Here is a 12091-nt window from a genome sequence, read left to right as displayed (position 1 = left end):
GAGGTAGGTCAAGCGTAGGGCCTCGTATAAGAGAGATGCCTTATCGTGGCTACGAGGTACACATAAAATTGGCCATTTTTATGCGCTAAAAGCTCTCATTTTTCATATTTTCAGTGCAGTAATGCAGTTCAAATTTTGTGTTTTCAAGTTTGCATGTTTTGGCGCTGCAGTGTGCTGCCCTATTTACTTAAATATATACGAGTTGGCGACTCTGGGTTCAGCACCTGTTCACACTGTGTCTATGTTTGGATGTGCAGATCAGGTTTTTTGAAATGTATTCTCTAGCCTTCTGATCGTGCACTCCCCGCCTCCTAGCTTCAGGTGTTTTAATTATAATAGGTCCAATACCCCTCCACAGTGAGAGAGAATTTGAGTCCAAGGAGAGGTTTCACATGTACCCATTCAGATGGAGACGTTTATTCTCAGAGAGGTAGGTCAAGCGTAGGGCCTCGTATAAGAGAGATGCCTTATCGTGGCTACGAGGTACACATAAAATTGGCCATTTTTATGCGCTAAAAGCTCTCATTTTTCATATTTTCAGTGCAGTAATGCAGTTCAAATTTTGTGTTTTCAAGTTTGCATGTTTTGGCGCTGCAGTGTGCTGCCCTATTTACTTAAATATATACGAGTTGGCGACTCTGGGTTCAGCACCTGTTCACACTGTGTCTATGTTTGGATGTGCAGATCAGGTTTTTTGAAATGTATTCTCTAGCCTTCTGATCGTGCACTCCCCGCCTCCTAGCTTCAGGTGTTTTAATTATAATAGGTCCAATACCCCTCCACAGTGAGAGAGAATTTGAGTCCAAGGAGAGGTTTCACATGTACCCATTCAGATGGAGACGTTTATTCTCAGAGAGGTAGGTCAAGCGTAGGGCCTCGTATAAGAGAGATGCCTTATCGTGGCTACGAGGTACACATAAAATTGGCCATTTTTATGCGCTAAAAGCTCTCATTTTTCATATTTTCAGTGCAGTAATGCAGTTCAAATTTTGTGTTTTCAAGTTTGCATGTTTTGGCGCTGCAGTGTGCTGCCCTATTTACTTAAATATATACGAGTTGGCGACTCTGGGTTCAGCACCTGTTCACACTGTGTCTATGTTTGGATGTGCAGATCAGGTTTTTTGAAATGTATTCTCTAGCCTTCTGATCGTGCACTCCCCGCCTCCTAGCTTCAGGTGTTTTAATTATAATAGGTCCAATACCCCTCCACAGTGAGAGAGAATTTGAGTCCAAGGAGAGGTTTCACATGTACCCATTCAGATGGAGACGTTTATTCTCAGAGAGGTAGGTCAAGCGTAGGGCCTCGTATAAGAGAGATGCCTTATCGTGGCTACGAGGTACACATAAAATTGGCCATTTTTATGCGCTAAAAGCTCTCATTTTTCATATTTTCAGTGCAGTAATGCAGTTCAAATTTTGTGTTTTCAAGTTTGCATGTTTTGGCGCTGCAGTGTGCTGCCCTATTTACTTAAATATATACGAGTTGGCGACTCTGGGTTCAGCACCTGTTCACACTGTGTCTATGTTTGGATGTGCAGATCAGGTTTTTTGAAATGTATTCTCTAGCCTTCTGATCGTGCACTCCCCGCCTCCTAGCTTCAGGTGTTTTAATTATAATAGGTCCAATACCCCTCCACAGTGAGAGAGAATTTGAGTCCAAGGAGAGGTTTCACATGTACCCATTCAGATGGAGACGTTTATTCTCAGAGAGGTAGGTCAAGCGTAGGGCCTCGTATAAGAGAGATGCCTTATCGTGGCTACGAGGTACACATAAAATTGGCCATTTTTATGCGCTAAAAGCTCTCATTTTTCATATTTTCAGTGCAGTAATGCAGTTCAAATTTTGTGTTTTCAAGTTTGCATGTTTTGGCGCTGCGGTGTGCTGCCCTATTTACTTAAATATATACGAGTTGGCGACTCTGGGTTCAGCACCTGTTCACACTGTGTCTATGTTTGGATGTGCAGATCAGGTTTTTTGAAATGTATTCTCTAGCCTTCTGATCGTGCACTCCCCGCCTCCTAGCTTCAGGTGTTTTAATTATAATAGGTCCAATACCCCTCCACAGTGAGAGAGAATTTGAGTCCAAGGAGAGGTTTCACATGTACCCATTCAGATGGAGACGTTTATTCTCAGAGAGGTAGGTCAAGCGTAGGGCCTCGTATAAGAGAGATGCCTTATCGTGGCTACGAGGTACACATAAAATTGGCCATTTTTATGCGCTAAAAGCTCTCATTTTTCATATTTTCAGTGCAGTAATGCAGTTCAAATTTTGTGTTTTCAAGTTTGCATGTTTTGGCGCTGCAGTGTGCTGCCCTATTTACTTAAATATATACGAGTTGGCGACTCTGGGTTCAGCACCTGTTCACACTGTGTCTATGTTTGGATGTGCAGATCAGGTTTTTTGAAATGTATTCTCTAGCCTTCTGATCGTGCACTCCCCGCCTCCTAGCTTCAGGTGTTTTAATTATAATAGGTCCAATACCCCTCCACAGTGAGAGAGAATTTGAGTCCAAGGAGAGGTTTCACATGTACCCATTCAGATGGAGACGTTTATTCTCAGAGAGGTAGGTCAAGCGTAGGGCCTCGTATAAGAGAGATGCCTTATCGTGGCTACGAGGTACACATAAAATTGGCCATTTTTATGCGCTAAAAGCTCTCATTTTTCATATTTTCAGTGCAGTAATGCAGTTCAAATTTTGTGTTTTCAAGTTTGCATGTTTTGGCGCTGCAGTGTGCTGCCCTATTTACTTAAATATATACGAGTTGGCGACTCTGGGTTCAGCACCTGTTCACACTGTGTCTATGTTTGGATGTGCAGATCAGGTTTTTTGAAATGTATTCTCTAGCCTTCTGATCGTGCACTCCCCGCCTCCTAGCTTCAGGTGTTTTAATTATAATAGGTCCAATACCCCTCCACAGTGAGAGAGAATTTGAGTCCAAGGAGAGGTTTCACATGTACCCATTCAGATGGAGACGTTTATTCTCAGAGAGGTAGGTCAAGCGTAGGGCCTCGTATAAGAGAGATGCCTTATCGTGGCTACGAGGTACACATAAAATTGGCCATTTTTATGCGCTAAAAGCTCTCATTTTTCATATTTTCAGTGCAGTAATGCAGTTCAAATTTTGTGTTTTCAAGTTTGCATGTTTTGGCGCTGCAGTGTGCTGCCCTATTTACTTAAATATATACGAGTTGGCGACTCTGGGTTCAGCACCTGTTCACACTGTGTCTATGTTTGGATGTGCAGATCAGGTTTTTTGAAATGTATTCTCTAGCCTTCTGATCGTGCACTCCCCGCCTCCTAGCTTCAGGTGTTTTAATTATAATAGGTCCAATACCCCTCCACAGTGAGAGAGAATTTGAGTCCAAGGAGAGGTTTCACATGTACCCATTCAGATGGAGACGTTTATTCTCAGAGAGGTAGGTCAAGCGTAGGGCCTCGTATAAGAGAGATGCCTTATCGTGGCTACGAGGTACACATAAAATTGGCCATTTTTATGCGCTAAAAGCTCTCATTTTTCATATTTTCAGTGCAGTAATGCAGTTCAAATTTTGTGTTTTCAAGTTTGCATGTTTTGGCGCTGCAGTGTGCTGCCCTATTTACTTAAATATATACGAGTTGGCGACTCTGGGTTCAGCACCTGTTCACACTGTGTCTATGTTTGGATGTGCAGATCAGGTTTTTTGAAATGTATTCTCTAGCCTTCTGATCGTGCACTCCCCGCCTCCTAGCTTCAGGTGTTTTAATTATAATAGGTCCAATACCCCTCCACAGTGAGAGAGAATTTGAGTCCAAGGAGAGGTTTCACATGTACCCATTCAGATGGAGACGTTTATTCTCAGAGAGGTAGGTCAAGCGTAGGGCCTCGTATAAGAGAGATGCCTTATCGTGGCTACGAGGTACACATAAAATTGGCCATTTTTATGCGCTAAAAGCTCTCATTTTTCATATTTTCAGTGCAGTAATGCAGTTCAAATTTTGTGTTTTCAAGTTTGCATGTTTTGGCGCTGCAGTGTGCTGCCCTATTTACTTAAATATATACGAGTTGGCGACTCTGGGTTCAGCACCTGTTCACACTGTGTCTATGTTTGGATGTGCAGATCAGGTTTTTTGAAATGTATTCTCTAGCCTTCTGATCGTGCACTCCCCGCCTCCTAGCTTCAGGTGTTTTAATTATAATAGGTCCAATACCCCTCCACAGTGAGAGAGAATTTGAGTCCAAGGAGAGGTTTCACATGTACCCATTCAGATGGAGACGTTTATTCTCAGAGAGGTAGGTCAAGCGTAGGGCCTCGTATAAGAGAGATGCCTTATCGTGGCTACGAGGTACACATAAAATTGGCCATTTTTATGCGCTAAAAGCTCTCATTTTTCATATTTTCAGTGCAGTAATGCAGTTCAAATTTTGTGTTTTCAAGTTTGCATGTTTTGGCGCTGCAGTGTGCTGCCCTATTTACTTAAATATATACGAGTTGGCGACTCTGGGTTCAGCACCTGTTCACACTGTGTCTATGTTTGGATGTGCAGATCAGGTTTTTTTAAATGTATTCTCTAGCCTTCTGATCGTGCACTCCCCGCCTCCTAGCTTCAGGTGTTTTAATTATAATAGGTCCAATACCCCTCCACAGTGAGAGAGAATTTGAGTCCAAGGAGAGGTTTCACATGTACCCATTCAGATGGAGACGTTTATTCTCAGAGAGGTAGGTCAAGCGTAGGGCCTCGTATAAGAGAGATGCCTTATCGTGGCTACGAGGTACACATAAAATTGGCCATTTTTATGCGCTAAAAGCTCTCATTTTTCATATTTTCAGTGCAGTAATGCAGTTCAAATTTTGTGTTTTCAAGTTTGCATGTTTTGGCGCTGCAGTGTGCTGCCCTATTTACTTAAATATATACGAGTTGGCGACTCTGGGTTCAGCACCTGTTCACACTGTGTCTATGTTTGGATGTGCAGATCAGGTTTTTTGAAATGTATTCTCTAGCCTTCTGATCGTGCACTCCCCGCCTCCTAGCTTCAGGTGTTTTAATTATAATAGGTCCAATACCCCTCCACAGTGAGAGAGAATTTGAGTCCAAGGAGAGGTTTCACATGTACCCATTCAGATGGAGACGTTTATTCTCAGAGAGGTAGGTCAAGCGTAGGGCCTCGTATAAGAGAGATGCCTTATCGTGGCTACGAGGTACACATAAAATTGGCCATTTTTATGCGCTAAAAGCTCTCATTTTTCATATTTTCAGTGCAGTAATGCAGTTCAAATTTTGTGTTTTCAAGTTTGCATGTTTTGGCGCTGCAGTGTGCTGCCCTATTTACTTAAATATATACGAGTTGGCGACTCTGGGTTCAGCACCTGTTCACACTGTGTCTATGTTTGGATGTGCAGATCAGGTTTTTTGAAATGTATTCTCTAGCCTTCTGATCGTGCACTCCCCGCCTCCTAGCTTCAGGTGTTTTAATTATAATAGGTCCAATACCCCTCCACAGTGAGAGAGAATTTGAGTCCAAGGAGAGGTTTCACATGTACCCATTCAGATGGAGACGTTTATTCTCAGAGAGGTAGGTCAAGCGTAGGGCCTCGTATAAGAGAGATGCCTTATCGTGGCTACGAGGTACACATAAAATTGGCCATTTTTATGCGCTAAAAGCTCTCATTTTTCATATTTTCAGTGCAGTAATGCAGTTCAAATTTTGTGTTTTCAAGTTTGCATGTTTTGGCGCTGCAGTGTGCTGCCCTATTTACTTAAATATATACGAGTTGGCGACTCTGGGTTCAGCACCTGTTCACACTGTGTCTATGTTTGGATGTGCAGATCAGGTTTTTTGAAATGTATTCTCTAGCCTTCTGATCGTGCACTCCCCGCCTCCTAGCTTCAGGTGTTTTAATTATAATAGGTCCAATACCCCTCCACAGTGAGAGAGAATTTGAGTCCAAGGAGAGGTTTCACATGTACCCATTCAGATGGAGACGTTTATTCTCAGAGAGGTAGGTCAAGCGTAGGGCCTCGTATAAGAGAGATGCCTTATCGTGGCTACGAGGTACACATAAAATTGGCCATTTTTATGCGCTAAAAGCTCTCATTTTTCATATTTTCAGTGCAGTAATGCAGTTCAAATTTTGTGTTTTCAAGTTTGCATGTTTTGGCGCTGCAGTGTGCTGCCCTATTTACTTAAATATATACGAGTTGGCGACTCTGGGTTCAGCACCTGTTCACACTGTGTCTATGTTTGGATGTGCAGATCAGGTTTTTTGAAATGTATTCTCTAGCCTTCTGATCGTGCACTCCCCGCCTCCTAGCTTCAGGTGTTTTAATTATAATAGGTCCAATACCCCTCCACAGTGAGAGAGAATTTGAGTCCAAGGAGAGGTTTCACATGTACCCATTCAGATGGAGACGTTTATTCTCAGAGAGGTAGGTCAAGCGTAGGGCCTCGTATAAGAGAGATGCCTTATCGTGGCTACGAGGTACACATAAAATTGGCCATTTTTATGCGCTAAAAGCTCTCATTTTTCATATTTTCAGTGCAGTAATGCAGTTCAAATTTTGTGTTTTCAAGTTTGCATGTTTTGGCGCTGCAGTGTGCTGCCCTATTTACTTAAATATATACGAGTTGGCGACTCTGGGTTCAGCACCTGTTCACACTGTGTCTATGTTTGGATGTGCAGATCAGGTTTTTTGAAACAAAGCACCGTATATGGCACAGCAATGGGGCACAATGAACGGTGCAGAGCACCGTATATGGCACAGCAATGGGGCACAATGAACGGTGCAGAGCACCGTATATGGGCACAGATATGGGGCACAATGAACGGTGCAGAGCACCGTATATGGCACAGCAATGGGGCACAATGAACGGTGCAGAGCACCGTATATGGGCACAGATATGGGGCACAATGAACGGTGCAGAGCACCGTATATGGCACAGCAATGGGGCACAATGAACGGTGCAGAGCACCGTAAATGGCACAGCAATGGGGCACAATGAACGGTGCAGAGCACTGTATATGGCACAGCAATGGGGCACAATGAACGGTGCAGAGCACCGTATATGGCACAGCAATGGGGCACAATGAACGGTGCAGAGCACCGTATATGGCACAGCAATGGGGCACAATGAACGGTGCAGAGCACCGTATATGGCACAGCAATGGGGCACAATGAACGGTGCAGAGCACCGTATATGGCACAGCAATGGGGCACAATGAACGGTGCAGAGCACCGTATATGGCACAGCAATGGGGCACAATGAACGGTGCAGAGCACCGTATATGGCACAGCAATGGGGCACAATGAACGGTGCAGAGCACCGTATATGGCACAGCAATGGGGCACAATGAACGGTGCAGAGCACTGTATATGGCACAGCAATGGGGCACAATGAACGGTGCAGAGCACCGTATATGGCACAGCTATGGGGAAATAATGAACGGTGTCGAGCACTATATGGCACAGCAATGGGGAAATAATGATCTATTTTTATTTTTGAAATTCACCGGTAAATGCTGCATTTCCACCCTAGGCTTATACTCGAGTCAATAAGTTTTCCCAGTTTTTTGTGGCAAAATTAGGGGGGTCGGCTTATACTCGGGTCGGCTTATACTCGAGTATATACGGTATATAAGGGGACAATACAAATATCTCGCTGAGGATTTGTTTATACCAAGGAAGGTGACGGGCACAAGGGGGCATTCTTTGCGTCTGGAGGAGAAAAGGTTTTTCCACCAACATAGAAGAGGATTCTTTACTGTTAGGGCAGTGAGAATCTGGAATTTCTTGCCTGAAGAGGTGGTGATGGCGAACTCAGTCGAGGGGTTCAAGAGAGGCCTGGATGTCTTCCTGGAGCAGAACAATATTGTATCATACAATTATTAGGTTCTGTAGAAGGACGCAAATCTGGGGATTTATTATGATGGAATATAGGCTGAACTGGATGGACAAATGTCTTTTTTCGGCCTTACTAAGTATGTTACTATGTTACAGAGGTCTCCCTTTGAACTGCCGCAGGACGTCTCTCTCACCCACCTTTCAAGGAAGGTTGCCTTTCTTGTGGTGGTGGCATCAATCAGGCAGGTATCCTATCCTGTCGAGCTCCTTTTCTAATTTTTCACCTGGACAAGATAGTTCTCAGGCCGTCTTTGTCTTTCTTGCCCAAGGTGGTCTCTTCCTTTCACCTTAACGAGGACATTGTCCTGCCCTCGTTTTGCCCGACACCAATACACCATTCACACTCTGGATCTGGTGAGGGCTCTCAGAAGGTACGTCTCAAAGACGGCGTCCTTCCGTAAGATGGAAGCCTTATTCATCCTTCTGGAGGGGCACAGGAAGGGACTTGCGGCCTCTAAGTAAGTCCACAATAGCTAGGCAGATCCGCTTGGCTATTCAAAAGCCTTACCTTGTCAGAAATAGGCCTATCCCAGCGGAGATTTAGGCACACTCCACTCGTTTGGTGGGGGCCCCCTGGGCCATTTGACACCAGGCGACAGCAAAACAGGTTTGAAAGACTGCAACTTGGTCCAGTCTGCACACCTTCTTGAAGCAATACAACGTCCACACTCAGGCCTCAGCAGATGCGAGCCTTGGAAGACGATTCTTGCAGGTGGGGGTAAAGCATCTCTAGGAGGCTGGTGAGTGAGGTTCGGTCTATCCTGTAAGTTTACCCACCCAGGGACTGCTTTTGGACATTCCATGGTCCTGTGTCCCCAATGAGGTGAAGGAGAAACAGGGATTTTTGTGTACTCACCATAAAATCATTTTCTCTGAGCCACTCATTGATGGACACAGCACCCACCCTGTTGGCCTAACAGCTTGAGTATGCTTTTTGGTTTGACGTTGGTATATTCTAATATATTGTTCTTGCTTTCCTACTGCTTTGTCACAGTACTGGTTCGGCTGGAGCTAGTGGGTGTGGTGTATACTGCAGAGGAGGAGCTAATCTTTTTGTGTCTTAGTGTCAGCCTCCTAGAGGTAGCAGGATAACACCCATGGTCCTGTGTCGCCCAATGAGTGTCTCAGAGAAAAGGATTTTACGGTGAGTGCACAAAAATCCCTGTTTTAATGACTGTTTAAGTAGAAATGTTCAAAAATATTAAGTTTGAGGATATTTCATTGAAAAATAATAATTGGTTTTATTCTTAGCAGATTACTGTACCAGGAGATCAGAGAGGCAGCTGAAATCTTCAATTTTTAAATCAGGTGATCTTGAGATCACACGGGATACAACTGAAGTGAATGTCATTACGCCAGATATACCATCATCCCTTCACAGCAAAGATCTGTCATCTGAACCTTTGAAACAGGTCCTGTCTTCTGATTCATTACCAACTACTAGGGAAATTCAAAGTCACAAAATAAGCAATAAAAAACGAACTGCTCACAAATCAAAAAAGCCATTTTCACCTTCAGAATATGGCAATAGCTTCCCCCTTGAAAAGTCTTTTCTTAAACATCAAACAATTCAAACAGCAGAGAATAGATTTTCTTGTTCCAAGTGTGGGGAATGTTTTAACCAGAAATCAGATTTGCTTAACCACCAGAGAACTCACACAGGAGAGAAGCCTTTTTCATGTTCAGAATGTGGGAAATGTTTTAACCAGAAATCACATCTTGTTATACACCAAAGAACTCACACAGGGGAGAAGCCTTTTTCTTGTTCAGAATGTGGGAAATGTTTTAACCAGAAATCACATCTTGTTATACACCAAAGAAGTCACACAGGGGAGAAGCCGTTTTCCTGTTCAGAATGTGGGAAATGTTTTAACCATAAATCAGATTTGCTTAAGCACCAGAGAATTCACACAGGGGAGAAGCCTTTTTCATGTTCAGAATGTGGAAAATGTTTTAACAAGAAATCACATCTTGTTATACACCAAAGAACTCACACAGGGGTGAAGCCTTTTTCCTGTTCAGAATGTGGGAAATGTTTTAACAAGAAATCACATCTTGTTATACACCAAAGAACTCACACAGGGGTGAAGCCTTATTCCTGTTCAGAATGTGGAAAATGTTTTAACCAGAAATCACATCTTGATATACACCAAAGAACTCACACAGGGGAGAAGCCTTTTTCCTGTTCAGAATGTGGGAAATGTTTTAACCATAAATCAGATTTGCGTAAGCACCAGAGAATTCATACAGGGGAGAAGCCTTTTTCATGTTTAGAATGTGGGAAATGTTTTAACAAGAAATCACATCTTGTTATACACCAAAGAACTCACACAGGGGAGAAGCCTTTTTCCTGTTCAGAATGTGGGAAATGTTTTAACCAGACATCACATCTTGTTATACACCAAAGAACTCACACAAGGGAGAAGTCTTTTTCATGTTCAGAATGTGGGAAATGTTTTAACAAGAAATCACATCTTGTTATACACCAAAGAACTCACACAGGGGAGAAGCCTTTTTCCTGTTCAGAATGTGGGAAATGTTTTAACCAGACATCACATCTTGTTATACACCAAAGAACTCACACAAGGGAGAAGTCTTTTTCATGTTCAGAATGTGGGAAATGTTTTAACAAGAAATCAGATATGCTTAAGCACCAGAGAAATCACACAGGGTAGAAGCCTTTTATCAGATATGCTTAAGCACCAGAGAAATCACACAGGGTAGAAGCCTTTTTCATATTCAGAATGTGGGAAATGTTTTAACAAGATATCAGATTTTGTTATACACCAAAAAACTCACACAGGTGAGAAGCCTTTTTCCTGCTCACAATGTGGGAAATATTTTAACCAGAAAGCGCATCTTGATCACCACCAGAGAACCCACACAGGGAGAAGCCTTTTTCATGTTCTTAATGTGGGAAATGTTTTAAACGGAAATGGTATTTTCTTAAATGGGTTGTCATCATGTTTGGCCTTGTTAAAATAAAAAAATCATATTCACCTTCCGTGCCAGTGCTGTTCCAGTGGTATCGTCACTTGCTTTCCTGGGGCTCATATGAGGTTGTTGCATCACACAAGCCCTGTGCTCAATCAGCTCCAGCTTCACTGTCCCCGCACTCAGACGTATTGAACATCAACAGGAAGCCAGGGCTGTGACTTCTCTATGATTTCCTCTTAATGTTCGATTTGTCCAAAGGTCAGAACAGTGAAGCCAGCGCTAATTGGACGCAAGGCTCATATGACATAACAACCTGAGCCCTGGTAATGCTTTCCAGCATGGGAAGTTTATAGAAGTGTTTTTATTTTAACAGGAACAAACATGAGTACTGAGAAGTCAAGATCCCACACTGAGAAGATTACATTTTTACCCTTCGCCAAGACAGCACTCACATTGAGAGATGGACCCGCCCATAGGAACAGGAAACCTACAGAGATAAAAAGGGCGGTCCCCCTCTCCTCCTCAGTTGGTTTCCTGTTCCTATCAGAAATCCCTAGAATACCTACATGGACGGAGGTGGTTGGAGCACCTGTGCACCCACCTGTGTGGTCTCCGTGCGGACAGCAGGGGCTGTGGCATCAGCAGCGGCGGGGGAGCCACTGCATGCAGCCTCCCCCTTCGTCTGATCACATTCCTGGCAGGTTCCAGGCAGCATGCCCGGCCTATGGAGAGGAGGACGCCAGTAAGCGGATCACTTCTATGAGGCCGCGGGGGCATCCCGTGGGTAAGTGCGCTCTGCCTCACTGAACTGGAAGTAGTTGGAACACTTCCGGTTCGCGGTCGCTGGCGTGCTGAGAACGCCACGCAGTTCAAATATGGAGTCGGGACACAGAGCAATCGTGCTCAGAATGTCGTCTCCGGCGCATGAAGAGCATCCACCAATGGTGGAGCAGGATAGCGCTGGCAAGGATAGCAGCGCTAAGGGCTCAAAGTCTGCAGCAAAGCCTATAAGAAAGAGTGGTCGCTCTGTTGATGGGTCTGACACTCATACAAGAAGAAGTAGAGATACAGATCTACTCAGACTCCGCACAGCATCTCCACCTCCAAAACCGATATAATGAGTGCTTCACTGGGTGAGTGTATATAATCCTCTACCTATAAGCTGATTCCTTCCTTCTCTATCCCTCTCCCCATAGGCTAAGAAAACTAGTAAATCGAAGCATAAGGAGTGTGCCCTGTGTGTACAACCCCTGCCCGATTCATATTCAAAGAG

At 43.9% G+C, this 12091-nt stretch overlaps 1 protein-coding gene across 1 annotated transcript in view; it reads left to right on the top strand.

Annotated features, from left to right (window-relative positions):
* LOC138663412 (zinc finger protein ZFP2-like) overlaps positions 1-10885 on the top strand; it is a 79842-nt gene extending 68957 nt beyond the window's left edge. Inside the window, exon 7 of the mRNA XM_069749606.1 lies at positions 9136-10885. Coding sequence (XP_069605707.1) covers positions 9136-10556 — 1421 coding nt within the window. The 3' untranslated portion in view covers positions 10557-10885. The remainder of the gene's footprint in view (positions 1-9135) is intronic.
* The last annotated feature ends 1206 nt before the right edge of the window (positions 10886-12091 follow it).

Source organism: Ranitomeya imitator, chromosome 2, assembly GCF_032444005.1.
Source record: "Ranitomeya imitator isolate aRanImi1 chromosome 2, aRanImi1.pri, whole genome shotgun sequence".
NCBI lineage: Eukaryota > Metazoa > Chordata > Amphibia > Anura > Dendrobatidae > Ranitomeya > Ranitomeya imitator.
Note: the sequence above shows the minus strand (reverse complement) of the source record. Positions and strands in the feature narration are given on the sequence as shown.